The sequence below is a fragment of the Nilaparvata lugens genome, chromosome 4 (genome assembly GCF_014356525.2).
Source record: "Nilaparvata lugens isolate BPH chromosome 4, ASM1435652v1, whole genome shotgun sequence".
NCBI classification, from domain to species: domain Eukaryota; kingdom Metazoa; phylum Arthropoda; class Insecta; order Hemiptera; family Delphacidae; genus Nilaparvata; species Nilaparvata lugens.
In genome coordinates this window covers 69,563,733-69,583,312 of record NC_052507.1, presented here as the reverse complement: position 1 = coordinate 69,583,312, position 19,580 = coordinate 69,563,733, and the positions used below count along the sequence as shown (strand labels likewise).

General features: G+C 33.1%; 2 protein-coding genes across 2 annotated transcripts in view; both read right to left on the bottom strand.

Moving 5' to 3' along the window:
* The window catches only part of LOC111044048 (AMP deaminase 2), a 78,023-nt gene extending 76,956 nt beyond the window's left edge, over positions 1-1,067 (bottom strand). Inside the window, exon 1 of the mRNA XM_039426342.1 lies at positions 742-1,067. Coding sequence (XP_039282276.1) covers positions 742-865 — 124 coding nt within the window. The 5' untranslated portion in view covers positions 866-1,067. The remainder of the gene's footprint in view (positions 1-741) is intronic.
* Positions 1,068-4,509: 3,442 nt separating this feature from the next.
* Positions 4,510-19,580, bottom strand: part of LOC111044047 (serine/threonine-protein kinase D3) — a 199,283-nt gene continuing 184,212 nt past the window's right edge. Inside the window, exons 15-18 of the mRNA XM_039427084.1 lie at positions 15,296-15,479; positions 12,527-12,709; positions 10,919-11,004; positions 4,510-8,978 (exon numbers count right to left, since the gene is read on the bottom strand). Of these exons, the coding sequence (XP_039283018.1) occupies positions 8,862-8,978; positions 10,919-11,004; positions 12,527-12,709; positions 15,296-15,479 (570 nt within the window). The 3' untranslated portion in view covers positions 4,510-8,861. The remainder of the gene's footprint in view (positions 8,979-10,918; positions 11,005-12,526; positions 12,710-15,295; positions 15,480-19,580) is intronic.

The following is a 19,580-nucleotide window of genomic DNA, read 5'->3' as shown; positions in this document are numbered from 1 at the left end:
TTACAGTCAAATTGACATACTCCTGCAAAGAGTATAGAGATAGTCCCACCAAATATTCCTTTAATTTTTTTTGTAGGTATTCAACCTCCTCTATTTCTTTCAACTCTCTAGGAAAGAAATAGTTAAACTGTTAAAGTTCAAGTATGCATAATAGCTAGAATAAAGTGTTTACTTACAGTACTGCAGGACAGGTACTACAATTTCAATAAATTTTGTTTATTAAGATAAAGAAAGGAAAAAAGAAAAAAGATGTTGTCTAATTCCACTATAACATTTTTATTCACCAAAACTAGTTTTCGTTGCCTATGGCAACATCTTCAGTGGCAACTAAAACTAGTTTTGGTGAATAAAAATGTTATAGTGGAATTAGACAACATCTTTTTTTTTTCCTTTCTTTATCTTAATATGGAGAAGTTCCACAATATCTCTGATAAAAGTGTTAAATTTTGTTTACTTTATCCTAACCTAAAAACATATTTTAATAGGGCCTACAATCAATATTTTTGACACAATAGAGCAGTACGGTGGTAATAAGTTTTGATAAAAAAACAAATAGCCACTCTTGTGTACATTAATGCTAGTTGTAAATTCATCATTTAAGTTACAGCTTAGCGAATTACGTGTTAAATATCTACAAACAAAGCCTTTGTTTACAAATTTCCGGAAGATTAAAACTGGTCTACAAGCTGAACAATGACATACAAAATATCCAATTTGAAACAGTTAAAAAATTGAACTTACTTGGAATTTCTTCGTCAAAACCGTTAGTGCCGGTACTGTCAAAATCTCCGTCATCATCCTTGTCTTCAAAGGCAGAAGGAAAACATAACGGCCTCTCATGAGCAGCTAAAACCGTTTCATCCATGCCCGAATTACACGATAACCAACAATTACTAAAATGTAAACAACAGTTGCCGAAACACCTCAAATTGCAATTGTAGTAATTCAGGAAAATGCAACACCCTATCCCTAAATGAGAAGCTGTGCTACAAATTTCTGATATTGGATTAGATACTGCAACCTGCAAGACCAAATCAACCTCTGGAATCTGGATGACTGGATCTGGATTTGGATGAGGCTTGTCATAAACAAAAACTGCACAGCCTTCTAGGCTATGAGTTGTGGATGACGAAAAGGACCCCGACTCCCATTTGAAACAATCAAGACCAAAGACCTTCTCATCGTGCGCTTCACTCAGCTGTCATCCAGAGCTTTCAAATCCAGTCAACAGAGTGTGTATTGTGGCGGAAATTTTTAAATACTGTAACTGTACCTCTGTCCTTCCAATGTTGATGATAGTGGATATCATCTCATTCACGTTGCAATTTATTCTAGAAATATGACTGATAGAAAATTTCTTCCCAATATAAAAATGAGTTTAACATGTTCATGTATAACTATCATTCAAATTTCAAGTGAAAGCGATAAGTCCAAGCTGTCCAAGTGGAATTTAGTACCTACTTACTCTTTGTGAGTAGGTAGTAACTTGTTTATTTCCAAACAATATGGAACTCTGATGATAGACTACATAAAATAAAACTTATAGGAATTGCATAATATAATTGACCCAACGTAGTGAGGTCTGTTTCAACTCGATTTGCTTTTGTCTGTCTCTGTATGTAACGCGATTACGGCCAAACGCGTATTCCTTTTTCAACTGCGCGTCGATGTATACACAAGGGTTTTTGAAATGTTGCAGGATAACGGTATGAAAAGAAAAGGAATTCCTCTATACTCTGATATCACTATATATTATAATCTACTTTGATGATAGGATCAATCAGACTATAGAATTATTCATAATCAATCGGCTGACAAGAGTGATAAGTTATTCATTGCATGCATTACACAGATGTCTAGCCGTGTCTATTTCTATAAGGTAGGGTTTCAATATTTTTTATGATGCTTGCCCATCAGTATCAATATTCCCACATTTAAAAAACAAATTTAATTGGTGATTGAAAATAAAATATTAAATGAACTGAATAATGTCGAAGAAATTATAATATTCTTGATTTTAAAAAAATAGTTTAAAATAGTTGAGAAATATTTTTATCAGATGGTTAGATTATCACGAAACTGGATAAATCATCATATGGATACAAATTCAAACTTGAACTGAGTTTACTAACATAAGTGAGTTTTTGATCTTGGAGGAAACAAATAACAGTTTTTAAGAGTAAATTATGATTAAATTGTGAATAATATTGTGATTCAACTAAATCAACTAGAACAGTTGACATCAGATACTTGTGGATGGGAAAACTGCGTGATGTCTACTGTTCACAGAACTACTAGTATTGTTGAAACACAATAAAATTTGTCAATCTTCAAATGTTCTATCAAATAAAAGTGTTACACTTGAAAATGGCTCTTGAAGAGTTGAAACTAGGGTAGCCTACGAACTTGACACGAGGTCTGCTATCTCTTCATAGTGAATCATTCAATAGAATCAACAGTTGCCAACAGTTTGCAATATTGGATAATCACATTTTCTCGAATTTCGAGCTTATTTTCAATTTTAGGTGAAAATGTTACCAAACATTAATTATTGTAGAGATTCTCATGCTCAATCTTTTCCACTCGGAATGTTAGAATTAAATTGTATCTGAAGCCTGATAATATTATTGAGACTCTAAAATCAAACTTTGCATAGATGGGGCGGAGCTCCTGAAATTTCTACAGATATGGGACTTGTGGCAGTTGATAGAGCTAGCTTATCAATGACTATTCAAAATATGAATTTGATCAATATCGTTAGAGCCGTTTTTGAGAAAATCGCGAAAAACCCTGTTTTTGACAACTTTTTCGCCATTTTAGCCGCCATCTTGAATCGCATTCGATCGAAATTGTTCGTGTCGGATCTTTATATTGTAAGGACCTTACGTTCCAAATTTCAAGTCATTCCGTTGATTGGGAGATGAGATATCGTGTACACAGATGCACATACACTCATATACACACACACACACATACAGACCAATACCCAAAAACCACTTTTTTGGACTCAGGGGACCTTGAAACGTATAGAAATTTAGAAATTGGGGTACCTTAATTTTTTTCGGAAAGCAATACTTTCCTTACCTATGGTAATAGGTGACCTATGGTAATAGGGCAAGGAAAGTAATGAAACGTATAGAAAACATGAAATTAGGGTACCTTAAATTTTTTTGGAAAGCAATACTTTCCTTACCTATGGTAATAGGGCAAGGAAAGTAAAAAAGGTACCGTATATAATAGTGTTGTATAGTTTTGCTCGAATTTGTATATTTCGAGTGAGTAAACTATATTCGATTTTATTTCAATGAACTGATTTTCAACCATTAATCATTGATATCAAAATTAATAACCAATTGAAATAATAATTTGATTTGAGATAACAATAATATTAATAATAAAACTATTAGCGGTTCACGTTATAATAACAGTATTTGATTAACATTGGTGTGTTGATATCACTCGTCAAAGCAGATAGAACTATCCCTTTCTAGCTCCACAACGTTGCCAGATCGTTTTTTTAACATTTAAAATATAATCAATAAACAAAATATTGAATCTAAATATTAAATATTAGATCATTGAAAAATATGTTTTCTAGATGAATGAAAAAGAATTGCTTATTTTTAACAAGAGTGAACTGGTAATATTATATCAGATACTAGCCGTCAGGCTCGCTTCGCTCGCCATATCCGTCTAGCCAGGGGGCTCCGCCCCCTGGACCCCCGACTGGATCGTCCAGGAATGAGATCGGCAGGCTCGCTTCGCTCGCCTGCATTTTTCATTTGAGCATTTTTATCATATGTTAGGACAATCCAGTCTTGGATCCAGACTAAACGTCTGGCTAAACGGATATGGCGAGCGAAGCGAGCCTGACGGCTAGAAATATAATATTCCCAGGATTGAAGTAGCAGTGCCCAATCAATTTTTCCGCGATAAATGCATTTAAATCTTCAACTTGGTGCCAACCTAACAAAGTCAACTCAACTTAATGCCAACCTGACAAAATTATTAATTTAGTTGCCAGTTAACAACTGTTTCGAAGAGGTACTCTATCTAGATTATAGTTCTATAGTAACATAAGATATGGAAATTTCAATTATAATTAAGAGATTGGGAGAAGAAGAATATACATGCTAAAAGACGAACTTTAAACCCTTAAAAACAACCCTTAGAGTTAAAATATTGCCAAAAGATTTCTTAGTGCGCCTCTAAAGGGCCAACTGAACATACCTACCAAATTTGAACGTTTTTGGTCCGGTAGATTTTTAGTTATGCGAGTGAGTGAGTGAGTGAGTGAGTGAGTGAGTGAGTGAGTGAGTCAGTCAGTGAGTGAGTGCCATTTCGCTTTTATATATATAGATACCGGTATCAGCTATCCTTTATAGAATACAGTGGCTAGGCAGAGAATCGGCGTCGCTGTTCTCTTATTTTTCTCCGCAGCCATTATAACGAGGACCTCACTATAGTAATAAGTATGTGCTATTTTCAGGTGGAAATAATAAAAGACAATTAATATTAATACATTTTTATTTTAAAATTTGGAATCATTTTCCCCCAATACAACCCACAACATTAACATGGTGTTACACAATAATACTAGAAATACACATATTTATATTTTATCATTCACTCGAAGACAAATATTCATTTATTCCAACATTTATCAGCACACTATAATACTGAGTCAACAATATTCACAATTCATTAGGCCTTTCATTTTCATCTAGTTCTAACTTGTTTTCATAATAAATAGAAAATTATAATAGTTATTACAATGACAACATAAACTACAGTAGTATCTTATTCGGAAGACAGAGGGGAAAATGACAAAATGGGAAGATAACATACAAAGAACAGCGGTTCAGCATAGAGTAAAAATATTTCTAAATGAAACAGCGAATCACAGATTGAAAATGAGTATTAAATACTCACTGGTTTAAAACTACATTCGTATCAAAGTGCAGTTTTAGTATAAAATAATATCAAAAATATGTATAAAACAGACACTGATGCATGTTGTCTATAAGTGGAAGAAATAAATACTGACATATTAAAAAGAGGAGAAATATGAGCTAAATAATTTCTTGTGATAGACAAAATTAAACATATAAACGAGACAAAATATTAATCATGGACTTAGCTTAGCAATGTTTATAATTGTAACTCCGAAATTCGTTAAAAATGTATGAATACAAGATCACTATTAGTTTGAATACAAATTCGGACTATGTGTAACCTCATCTAAATTTGGGAGAGGCATAGCACAAGGTTACCTTATTTTTTCTCTCCCTATCATTTTGTTGATTCAATAAAGAATAAATACAATAAAAACAGCTAGGATGTCACTAAAATATCACGGTGGTACTGAAGATATTTACAAGAGCTGGGATTATTAAACTATTTGAATACAAATAATTTAATATTTTCACACATAAATTACAAACATCTAATAGAGTTGGTACACGTTATTAGAATATTTGTAAGTTGAGAATGATCGGTAGAAGAGAATTGCAATAAAAAGCAACTGGGAGATTTATTTAGAAAACTTGATGTGAATTAGAGACTCAAACAAAGATTGGGTTGGATTCAGACATAGAAATGTTACACACGAATTAGTTTTTATCAAAAACATAATATTAGGCGGCATAAATTAATGGTTTTCATATTTTCATGAAGAATATGAGATTTATATTTTTTACAAAGCAAGAGCAAGCATTGAAATCTTGTTCACAAGTTTTATTTTAGCTATAAGATCATTCTATGGTCGATATAGATATTTTTCATTTCCATACAGGTTAGGCCATGATATAAATCTTTATGACAAATAGGCACTTGAAGAGTGGAGTAGCAAAAGATTTGAAAGCTTCTGGTTTACAAAGCGAAAAAAAATGTATATTTGAAATTTATATTTTTATACATGATCATCAAATTATAAGTAAAATTTATAAACGGGGAACAAATTCTTTCATCGCAAAATAAGTTTCTTTCAAAGTTCATCAGTTTCAAAGCTTCAAGCTGTAATGCTTCTGAATAAGATAGAAAAGGATGAAATCAGTTTAAGGATAATACTGTTCTAATAGAATTTATAGTAGAAGTGGAATGATAAGCAATTAGCATAATGGAATGAGATTATCATTCAAAAAGACAATAAATATAAAAAAACAAAAGAAAGCTGATTTAAATTAATAAAACTGTGTAGGAATGTTACAGTTATGTTGTCTATTGTGTTTGATGTGGTATTTTTTTATAATGGGAATATATAAATAGAAGTTGTCAACTAACATTAAAAAGTGATTAAAAACTTCTATCTGTGTTCATTGGGCAGGAATGCTTTAAAGTCGAAAATCGTTAGGAATGTCGATTAACATTTTTAGCCGAATTAATTATATGTTTCTATTATGAAACTGTGTCTTGATATGAATCAATGAAAAGTACTGTAAAGCACATTTTAGCAAGTCTTGTTTGGAGCCAATCATAACAGTGGATAAATTTCAGTCGAATATAATGTGACAATACAATTATTATATTAATACTTTATATTTACAGTATACACGATTGATGTCTTTATGTATGTTGTATCCTTGTAAGCATGATGAATGTTGATACCATAATAATATTGCTGCAATTAATTGATGTAGGTAATTAATGAAAAAATGAATAATGAAACATTTTAGTTATGTGGTGATGCGTCACCAAGATAACACTATCTTGAGTGGTTAACATATTAATACTGTAAGTCAAAAAATCTAAAATCGAAAGATTCTAGAATCGTCTATAGAGTTCTTTCAAGTTTAAAAAATCTAATTGATTATTCTTTACATCCACATACATGAAGCGGCAAGGAATAATTTATTGTGTGATGTTTGAGAATAATATTTACAATAAAAATTATATTAGGGTTTAATATGAATATTTTGTAGAAGATAAACATATGAAAACAATTAACTTAGTTAATACAGTTAAACTCCATAACAAGAATAAAAAGTGAGAGAATGAAGTATGAAGATCTTAATCAACAAGTTGAATAATTATTCTGACTCGTATAATAACTTTTCCAATACACTAATATTCAATTAAAAAATCTTTGGAATCGTATTCCAATAGATAACAATAAAAATACAAATAACAATTGAAACAATAAAATATCAATATTGCAATCAAGAATTATTAAAATATATAAATGTTTCGTATAAAAAAGTTTCCATCTTGGATGAAAGGAAGCTTCAAGATACAGAGGCCTGATTTAGAAGAAAGCTATAAAGAGAATAGCTGGAAGTAGTCAATTGGAAGCACAAAATATATAAATTCATCAGATTTGTATAAACTATAAGTTAGTATTTCCATAACAGTTAATTTATACTTGTGGAGTATTGAAATTGAAGAGCTCCAAAGAGGTTGGTCTCAACTCAAGAAACTTGACCACTCGAAAGCAGACGTCACAATGGTAAAAATTTATCAATATTGAGAATAATTTAGTTTCTAACACATATCAATGGAAAAACTAATTTTTCGAAGAGCAGTGAGATATCAACTCTCTATCAAAACTTATCAGCAAAATACTTTCAATAAAAAACCCCAAGACAATTCACGTCAGTTTAGAATACTGTACCAGTTCACATAAAACTAACACAAAAATGAATACTTTTAGGTGTTACGTTTGTTATCTTGTGCATGAACATATTTTCGGAATGTTTGAATGAGAATCATTACAAATGAACACACATAAAGAATTCAATAATTATTACTACAAATCTGATTCATTGTGTCATAGGTATGTAGTGTGGTATTGAAACTACACATTTCTTACAACTTTGTATCAATACTTGAAACTACAGTTACTATATTACAGTTTCTATATAGTAACTGTACTTGGAACTATCTGCTAAACCACAGGTGGGAGTGGATTAGAGAATGAACCAGGTCGGGTTTACTTGACCACTCATCCACCAAACATCTCTGAGTAGACTTATAAAAGTCGCTCGGATTGTATGTAGGCCTACATGAATGGACTACTGTCTGTAAAGCATGTGATACTTATAAGAATGTTTTCAGTGTAGGAAATAAAATAAGACTGACTCAAAAACACTCAACTCATAGAAGTTGCTAGGATTGAATGTACATGGATAAACTATTGTCTGAAAAGCATCAGATACTTATAAGAATGTTATCAGTGTAGGAAGTAAAATAAGACTGAAAACACTCAACTCATAGAAGTTGCTAGGATTGAATGTACATTGATGAACTACTGTCTGAAAAGCATCAGATTCTTATAAAAATGTTTTCAGTAATGGAAGTGAAGTAGCAACGAAAAACACAATAATTCTAAAATATGTTCAGATTGTATAAACATTAATAGACTACTGTAGTAAGAAAAGCATTCCATACTTGAAACAATGGTTTCAGTGATGGAAGTAAAATAGCATTAAAAACATATCTTATAAAAGACGTTCAGAATGTGCATGAATCAGAATAGTCTACTGTAGTCTGAAAGTATTAGATATTTAAAATATTGGTTTCAGTGATGGGGTAAATCACTGAAAACAAAACTTATAAAAGTTGCACATATTGTATGTAAGCTACATGAATGTACCACTGTCTGAGAAGCATCAGATACTTATAACAATATTTGCAGTGATGGAAGTAGAATAGCACTAAAGACACAACTTATACAAGTTGCTCGGATTGACTGTACATGAATGGAATGGTGTTGATAATTATTATACAAGTCGCTCAGCTTGAATGAACACGAATGGACTTCGGTCATCGGTGTCGATTGAAGATCAGAATGTGGTGGGACTGTGCGGAGATGGAGGGGCGGCAGAGTAGTGCACGAGACGGCGGAACTTGACTCCCCACCGAGGTCAGAGGCGGTGATTCTCGCGGAACGACTCCCACCTCGCGTCGTCCGACTCGTGAGTCAGGTAGCGACAGTTCGACGCGGACTCCAGCTCTCGGAGGTCGCACCACGTCTGGTAGTCCTACAAAAATTTCTAGAATGAAATCTTGATACTTTTGTAACGCACACCAATCGAACAACAAAAATTAATAGAGTACTGAGGAGTAGTTGTTCTCAAACTCATAATCATTCCAAATCGCACAGATTAGATGAGTGCCTTATTTTAGGTTCTATCAGGTTCAGAATTTGAGCTGCCTGCTCCACTAAAATCAATAAACTTCCAAATAAATAAAATTGTCATGAACCTTTTAATTACAGAAAATAAATATTGAATATCGGGGCACCGAGCTCACTCCAGAGTACAAAATCATAGAAGCTTAAAAGCATAGTTTATATTTATGTATTTATTTATTGATACACAGAACACAATTCTTTTAAATGATTGAGGAAGGATCAAAACTGTTTCTTCCCCGAATGTTGATGTATATACTATGAATGGAGTATTCTTGAGTATGCGTCTGAAATTTGGAACCCTTATTGTAATGATCAAGTACTACTTTTGGAGCGTTTACAAAATAAATTTTTAAGGTACATGTACTTCAGGAAATTCAATTTCAATTGTCCGTTTGACTTTCCCTCTGACACTCTGAGAAATATTTTTCAATTGCAATAATTAAAAACAAGACGAGATATTAAGTCTTTAATTTTCCTTCATAGCTTATTAAATAATAAAATAGATTCCCCATATTTGCTTTCATATGTCAATATTTATATATCTACCATATCACGTCGCTCCACTTTCTCTTTTTTTGTGCCCCGTTCCAGAACTGTGAGTCACTATAATTCTCCGGTCAACAGAGTTCAAAGACTTTTCAACTGTTTCTCTGGGCAACTGGACATCTTCTGGTTCTCTTGTGAAATTTTTTATAGAATATTAAACAGTCTATTGTGAGATGACCTTGCTCAGTCGTGTTGTCAATTATTTTTCGCTGTATATGGGTATTGCACTGTGTACTTCTTACTCATTTTGTTGCTTCATTGGCAGGTATCAGTCCTCTGACATTCATTTGTTAGTTTTATCCATTCTTTGTAACATTTTATTTTAATTTTAGAATCTTTTCATTTCTATATTCCGTTTCATTATAATTTTCTTGTATACATCTATTTTTTCCTTCTCTTGTATTTCTATAGTTTTTTTCTTTTAACATTATTGCAATTGTAAGTTACATTGCTCATTGTATAATGATCTTGTATTGTTGTATTTGTGAAGGAGACACTTTAGGGGTAACCTGTTGTCTCCATAAATAAATAAATAAAATAATACGGTAGCCCAAAAAGTAGGTTATGTTCCATACACTTTTGAATTCAAGTGCAATTTTCAGTCCAAACATTTGAAAATAGAAAAGTTCGAACTTAGATTTTTTACAAACCAAATTGAATAACAAAATAACACTCACTAATCACTTAAAACTGTATAATAATTATTAACTTTGAAAATTTTGATATAGGTTACCTACTTTAAATAAAAAAATAATGGCTCTTGAATAAAATCATATCGTTGGTCATGTCAACAAATCTGATATACGTTGCTCAAATCGATTAATCTAATTATTGCCAGATAATACTTCTCGTGAGATAAGCTGATTGATTCCAATAATTCAACAGCTGAACATAATTCTGTCTCACTCCCACACAGGCACTCGCATCCTCCGTTATTGACAGACGACGAAATTATCAGCTGTTTTTCCAAAGATGAATAATTATTGTACTTTTTATGTCTTTCAGCGAGTTTTCCCAGGAATGAGACCATGTGCAATCAAGAACCTCATATATTGAAAATTTCATGAAAATCGTTAGAGCCGTTTTCGATATCCGTTGTACATAAATACACAAATAAATAAATAGATAAATAAATACATACATACAGGAATTGCTTGCTTAATATAATAGGATTTCATATAAGTTCTAAAAAACCATTCTATTTAGATTTCTGAAACAACGATTTAAATATTTGAGTCTTACCTGGAGCCAAACATGAGACAGAGATTTGTCGACTGTGAACCTCTTTCGCTGCTTCACTTGGAGCAGATTATTGATCAGATCAATTGCTGAAAAAATTTATTCAAGATTCAAGATTCAAGATTTTTTATTCGCCATTAAGTACAGTACAAGTTTATCTTATACTAGCGTACAATAGGTCGAAGTCACTAATCTAATTAAGACTTATATTACAGTCGAGTCAAAAATCAATTGAATTATATTGAAACTATAAGAATGCTGTTAATTTGTGACAGACATCAAATATTGTATCAGAAACACTTTTTAAAAGTCGGATAATTATATATTCTGATGCCTGGTCTTACGAAGCTTAGTCATGATATTTGAACAATGGTCAAGCCGGGTATGCTTTACAAGAAAGTGTACACTGGAATTATGAATAGTAACTATCGCCATGGAAATCTAAAGGTGCATACAGACTCCGTTATGCTTATTTTATCTGTATTTGAACAGGAACAGTAAGATACATAAGCATAGCATCAGCTGATTAAAAACGAAATGCGCGTGTTCGTGGTGCATAAGGCCGCTTTCAGACGAATCACAATCGCATGTGGGATGAGGGAGCTACTATTTTCCTTCTGTGGTACCACAAACGCAGCGCATATGGAATGCATTGGCAGGCATGGCAGTGGCACTGATACTTCCACATGGCGTTGCGCGCTGTGGTGGCGATTATTTTCCTTGCGATTGTGGTACCACTGGTTTTATCACCTCGCTTCCCCTAGCTTCTGTACCACAATCGCACTAATGCGCGTTTCTCAAATGTAGTGTGAAAGTCTCTTTGCGTTAGTCGTATTGTTCTGTGGTATGTTGGTCCCACATCCCACATGCGATTGTGGTTCGTCTGCAACCGGCCTAAGTCTATAAGCGCCCATATATTCCAGTGCACAAATTGTAAACCTGATTTGAACATGTTCAAACGTATTGACCGAACTTGATAAAACCAGGCATAAAGTTGATAGCGACAATGAAAAAATCTGATACATCAAAATATTGTGAACATTTCAGTAATGAAAACCCATATGGAATTATCAAGTAATCTCACAACATATAGACCTACTATTGAAAAATCTCTCTTCAGCTTGCAATATTGTACCGAAATATAGTTAATCATATTTCAACATTGCATTACCTACCATAAAATAAACAGATCTATTTACAACGACTTGAAAGTGACAGCCATCAAAATTTACAACCAGCAAAACCGAAAGCTTTGAATTACTCTTGTCTATTGGTTTTTTACTGTTGATAACATTCATAAACTAGATAAAATTGTTCGAAAAGAAATTCAATTCTAGTATCACAGTAAGCCTTCATTAGTCAGTACATTAAAAGTTTATTGTTACTTAAAACAACTTGAATAGTAGAACTATTGAGTACTTGAGAAATAGTACTTGAGAAGTAAGAACTTACTTACTTCTTAAGAAGTAGTAAAGGTAACGAGTACTTGAGAAGTAGTACTTCAGAAATCAGAAAAAATATTTTTGTAAAACAAAACCATAAATACAAGACTATATGAAGGATGTAGCCCATAAAGTCATAACTCTAGAGATGCATGCTTTTATGGATTACCATCTCGGGAGATATCCTTCCATGGATTGGGTGGGTACATGAATGCGGCATTCTGTATCTGCTCGTTGATGTCCTCATCCTCGTTGAAGGGGAACGTGCCACTCAGCGACACGTACACGATCACGCCAACACTCCACATGTCCAGTGACCGGTTGTAGCCCTTGTTTCGCAGAACCTCTGGAGCTGCACAACAAGTTATTCATCTATCCATCATTTAAAATAACACAGCTTCCACAAAAGTACCTCAGGCTTAAGCCCAAAATATTAAATCAGTCATTTATTGAGGACATTTACATTTACACGTACTCAGGAGAGGAGAAGAGTCCAATCTGAAAAAAGTTTTAGCACCCAACCCTCCAGGAAGAAGACCCCGTGGGAGACCACTACCTCCGTAAACAAAGCCATAGTGCATTCGTGTGACGTCGGCACAGGTAGGGCTCCAACACCAATAAAAATTCGTTGATTTCAGCTGAATATAGATCAGCTAGTGTTTTTATTGGTCTAGGAGCCCAAACTGTGCTGACGTCACACGAATGCACTACGGCTTTGTTTACGGAGTGGGGAGACCCAAACAGAGATGGTGGCAACAGGTTAAGACTGACATGGAGAGGCTTGGCGCGACTGAAAAAGATGCTAAGGAGTTTGATGGTGCGGCAAAATATCAACTTAGATATAGATGGCCCTGGGAGTAAGTGAATAAGTATTTACATTTATGTAGAAGACAATAATTGTATGGTTGTATGAGTTTGTGATTGTAATTCAGAACACAATTAATTTCTTTTTCCATAAAAACAACTACAAAAAATGAAAAGTGGAGAAAACACTAAAAAATGAAATAACAAATCATAAATCTATTTTCAAGTATTACCAGCAAGTCTAATTTAATATAATGGTATTACCAGCAAGAAGAAAAACTTTGCCCCTTGATGATGAATGAAAATGATACTGAATACACATTCAAACTACCACAGTACCTCCTTCACAACTACTTGGAAAGTGAAAACCGTGTTCCTACCTACCTCATGCACGAGAAGGAGGTTACAAAGTCCATTTCTCAAGGATTGGGTGGACCCCCATTAGTACCCCAGGAAAAAGACTCATGTCAGTTGATAGAGCTAATAAATAACTATACAGGGTATGGATTTGAAAAAAATCGTTAGAGCCGTTTTTGAGAAAATCGTGAAATACATGGTTTTTTAGTAACTGTCATTTTTCTCAAGAATATTACGGAGCTCCTGCAATTTTCACAGAAATGAGACTCATGTCAGTTGATAGGGCTTATAAATAGCTATCTATGGTATAAATTTGAAGAAAATCGTTGAAGCCGTTTTCGAGAAAACCGTGAAAAACATGGTTTTTTAGTCATTATCCGCCATTTTTCTCAATAATATTACGGAGCTCCTGAAATTTTCCCTGAAATGAGACTCATTTCAGTTGATAGGGCTTATAAATAGCTATCCATGGTATAAATTTGAAGAAAATCGTTAGAGCCATTTTCGAGAAAAACGTGAAAAACATGGTTTTTTAGTAATTATCCGCCATTTTTTCCGCCATCTTGAATTGAGTTTTATTGTATTTCTTATTGTCGGGTCCTCATGGTATAAGGACTTTAAGTTTAAAATTTCAAGTCAATCGGTTAATTAGGAATGGAGTTATCGTGTTCACAGACATACACACATACACACACACATACACACACACACATACACACACACAGACCAATACCCAAAAGTCATGCTTTTGGACTCAGGGGACCTTGAAACATATAGAAAACTTGAAATTGGGGTACCTTAATTTTTTTTGGAAAGCAATACTTTCCTTACCTATGGTAGTAGGGCAAGGAAAGTAAAAATGAAAAGTGGAGAAAACACTAAAAAATGAAAGAACAAATCATAAATCTATTTTCAAGTATTACCAGCAAGTCTAATTTAATATAATGGTATTACCAGCAAGAAGAAAAACTTTGCCCCTTGATGATGAATGGAAATTATACTGAATACACATTCAAACTACCACAGTACCTCCTTCACAACTACTTGGAAAGTGAAAATGATACATGCATTACAAAGTTTGTGTTACATTTTTGGTAGAGGGGTTGTTCTGTAGAATTTATTATGAATAATGAGGATATGTATATTGTGGATAGCCTTATATAAATAACAAAGAGCAGATATAAATAAATGATTTAATTGAGCAACAAAAATATATACTACACAACAGTGATGACAATATATCCTGAGGCCTGGTTGCACAAGAGCCTGTTAAATTTTTATCATGATTAAATGCCACGAGAACCAATCAGAGAAGACTTTTTTGAAAGAATGATAATCTGATTGGCTTTCGAGACTTTTAATCACAATGCCACGAGAGCCAATCAGAGAAGACCTTTTTGAAAGAAAGCTTATCTGATTGGCTTTCGAGACTTTTAATCACAATTAAAATTTAACTGGCTTACGTGTAACCAAGCCTAAGGGACGTTTGCACAGTGAAAGCTCAAACCAAATTGAATCAGCTGGTGGTTTAATCTCAAAATGAAACACATTGCAACAAACGAGATTTAATATGAATTCAATCCAGTTTGAACTGAGATTAATTTTAAACTGGCAATGAGCAAAAGACGTGTCAGGCTGACGGGAGCGTTATACTTTCAGGAGGGGATAAGCTGTCGCCTGTGGTAAAAATGCCGAGTTGACAAGTAGACGGGTAGACACCCAGTCGCGTACCGCAAAAGACACCAAGAGAAAGTAGTGACATTAGAAAAAGACTTACCTAAATAGGCAGGAGTGCCGACAACTGATCTACGAAACGACTTTTCGCCGATAATGCGAGCAAAGCCAAAATCGCAAAGCTTCACCTGAGGAAAATCTGAGTCTGAACTGAGAAGCACATTCTCCGGTTTCAAATCACAGTGAACTATATTTTTACTGTGCAGATGTTTCAATGCTATAAGGATCTGTAAAAAATAATAGATCACGTTAGAACTTATTTCATACATTTAGAATCTTGGCAGTCAGTTATTTGGTTGAAATATATAGTAAAAATACTAATGTATTTGTTATAATAATTCGTGTAAAATAGATCAGAAATGTACTTAATGAATGAGGACCAAATAAATAATGTATAGAATCAATACATTACGATTTCTTTTGGCTCTATTAAAACATAATTTATACAGAAGAAACATCAGATCGTCCTAGGCGACATATTTTTTAATATTCAGTAAATTTTGAAGCATAGAAAAAACTCTTTTAAATTCTTGATTTTGCTTGCATATTCAGAGTATTATATTAAATTACCTAAGTTAAGGCTGTGTAAAGACTAAAAATAAACTTTCTACTCGTCATATTTTTCAAAGTTTTTCGATTTGTATATCATCAAGCTATCAAAATAAAAAAGTTTTCTCAGGAAACATTTTTCTTCCGGTCATTACTTTTTGAGATATGAGCGCCTGAAGTTTGAATTTTTGGGACAGAACATTTCAAATTCGGTAAGATATAAATCCATGAGATTTGGAGGATGGATTCTTCATGGTATTGTTGACCTAATAAAACAAAAGTTTTCTGAAAATATCAATTTTTTAAAAAGTTATTCAATTTACCAAAAATAACTCAACTAAAAGTTATTTTTGGTTATTTTTAGTAAATTGAATAACTATCTTACAAATTGATATTCTCAGAAAATGTTTGTTTTACTAGATCAACAATACCATGAAGAATCTATCCTCTAAATCTCATGGATTTATCTCTTACCGAACTTGAAAATGTTCTGTCCCAAAAATTTAAACTTTACGCGCACATATCTGAAAAAGTAATGATCAGAAAAAAAATCATAAATGATCTGAGAAAACTTTTTCATTTTGATAGCTTGATAATATACAAATCGGAAAACTTTGAAAAATATCACGAGTAGAATGTTTATTTTTAACCTTTGCACAGCCTTAACAGTTTCGATTGACCTACTAATATTGACATTCTTGAGACGAGCATCTAATTAGTTCGAACTGCTTTTTGGATTTGGATTATTGAAGATGACGATAGAAAGAATCTAAATTTCTATGAGGATCTTAAATAGTTATTTGTGCAACTAGTGCGCAAAGTGACAGTTTGCTGCACCGAAAGAAACGTTTACTTGAAACGGAATGGTTTCTTGAGTGCAGCAGAGGAACTTTGCGCACGTATTTCACATTTAGTTTTTCCTACAGTTACCATTTAATATGAAAAGTGGGTAATTATGGGTAAAATTGCCTGGAATGCATCAAATGTTTTTCTGTGTAATTTTATTATTGATAAAAACCTTAATTTATTGTCAAATTGAATAAAAATGTTGTCCTTGGTTATAATATCTAATAGTAATAATTAGCGCGTTGTGCTTGGTTGCACCTCTGCTCACTATAGCAGCCACAGCAGTCACTGTTACCAACTTCATTTTGATTTTGCTGCACTGTTGCTCCATATAACCTACTAAGTATCTTACGTTGCCATGTTGCAAATCTGGAGTGCAGAATAGTATATTTCGCACCTAGGGCCGAAAATGAGACTTTTCCGGCTCGAAATCGGTTTTCAAGTCCGAGGCCGTAGGCCGAGGACTAGAAAAGATTGAGAGCCGGAAAAACATTTTTGCCCGTGGTGCGAACGCTATTTTTCGCCACACAGAGAAATAAACAATATATATGAGAATAATTGTTTATTAAGCAGTTCCGAAAACAAAAGTGGAAGGTCATAGCTCTAGCTATTAGTATAGTTATTAGTATCTAGTTATTAAAGTATAGAAAACTGAAGAATACATAATACTTGGAAACCTCACAGAATCATATTGATTTTTCCAATACATCAATAAATTTTAGTTCTATTAGGATCCTCCTCAATTTGAATCAGGCAGCCTCTTGTTTTCCCAATTCCAAAAAAAATACCTAAAATACTCGTTTCACTGGGAATTCGTGTCTGATAGTAGCCTACATTATAACTGAAGAATAAAAATTATTACTCATTTTATTGTGATCTATTCATGTTTTTCTTATGAAATTCAATAAATTATAGGCCTACAGCATGAAGACTATGTCCAATTCATTTGTACTGGTGGCAAAATTTTACATTGAAAATAATTATTTGATAAAATCCAAGTTCAATAGTAATGAAAACAAATTCCTTCAAAAAATAATTGATAATAATACGTTTCGAGGGAAAAATTAAGAACAAAAAAATGGGAAGCATCGGGGGATTTGAACCGAGGTACCATCGCTCCGTAAGCAAGCTTCTTACCGCTGCGCTACTTAGACGTTGGTAAATGGTAGTCTTATAACCTGCTGATAAAAATACACACTTTGGGCTATGGAACTTCAATTAGCCTACGGTAGCATAGATGAATTTGAACATTAATATTCTGAAAAATCTAGAAGGAAAATAGAAATTTGGGCTTCCAGGTGCACGAGATTGATATTTTTAGAATCTATGTTCAAAATTTGGAGATCTAAATCATTCCCGTTTTTCCGGTATGCAATCCACAAGTTGACATGTTTTGATGCGAACAAACACAACCCCACTCTCTCTTATTATATAGAAGAAGAAGATATCTTACCTCTATTTCATTCATCCAAATAAAATGATAGTATATTACTGCAGAATACTTTATTCAATTCTAGAAGCATAAACTGATTCTGTTTCATAAACTATTTGTTAAAACGTTCAGCACCATGGATATTGCCCAAGTAGTTCCAAAACTATCCACCAGGTTTTGTGATAAACGCAGTACTATGAGGTTTGAGGTTAGATTCTATTATACTCTGAAAATTGAATTTGAGTAGTTTATAATATCTTATTTGTATTTCATTCATCCAAATGAAATGATAGTATCTTATTGCAAAATACTTTATTCAATTCTAGAAGCATAAACTGATTCTGTTTCAAAAACTATTTTGTAAACCCGTTCATATCAAATCAGAATCAGCTGTTATTCAAGGTCATTTTACAGCCCTAGGGCCGTAAAGTTTTACCGGCCTGGTCGGAAAACAATCACTTTCGGCCACCATATGACGCACGTAAACCAGCTCATTACATCCAAGTGTGGCGATAAAATTTTTTCGCTCCACTTGGATGTAATGAGCTGGTTTACGTGCGTCATATGGAGGCCGAAAGTGATTGTTTTCTGACCAGGCCGGTAAAATTTTTACGGCCCTAGGGCTGTAAAATAACCTTGAAGTCAGCTGATTCTGATTTGATGTGAACGTGTTTACAAAATAGTTTATGAAATGGAATCAGTTCATGCTTCTAGAATTGAATAAAGTTTTTGCAATAAGATACTATCATTTTATTTGGATGAATAAAATACAGATAAGATATATATTATAAACTATTCAAATTCAATTTTCAGAGTATAATAGAATCTAACCTCAAACCTCCTAGTACAGCGTTTATCATGGAACATGGTGGATAAACGGAATCATTTTATGCTTTTAGAATTCAATAAAGTATTCTGTAATAATATACTATCATTTTATTTGGATGAATAAAATACAGATAAGATATATATTATAAACTATTCAAATAATTCTATTTTCAGAGTAGGATAGAACTTCTTACCTAAACTTCCGTTGACATTCAGATTGGCCAAATTTCAAGTGTGCTAAAACAGCTGATCAAAAACTTTTCATTCTTTGTGTTTATCATTCAATAATCAAAACATTTATAATAATATCATCTTATTGTCATTTGGAAGAATAAAAAGTATAAACTCAACCTCTTACATAATTGAACATAATCTTTTAGGTTATTTAGACAAATCAGAATAAAAAATAAAAATACTTGGACAATTTCTTGATATTCAGATTACCTCAGATTTGCTAGAGCTATGACCTTCCACTTTTGCTTTCGGAAGTGCTTATAATAGACAATTATTCTCATATATATATTGTTTATTTTCCTGTGTGGCGAAAAATAACGTTCTCACCATGGGCAAAAATGTTTTTCCGGCTCTCAATCTTTTCTAGTCCTCGGCCTACGGCCTCGGACTTGAAAACCGATTTCGAGCCAGAAAAGTCCCATTTTCGGCCCTAGGTGCG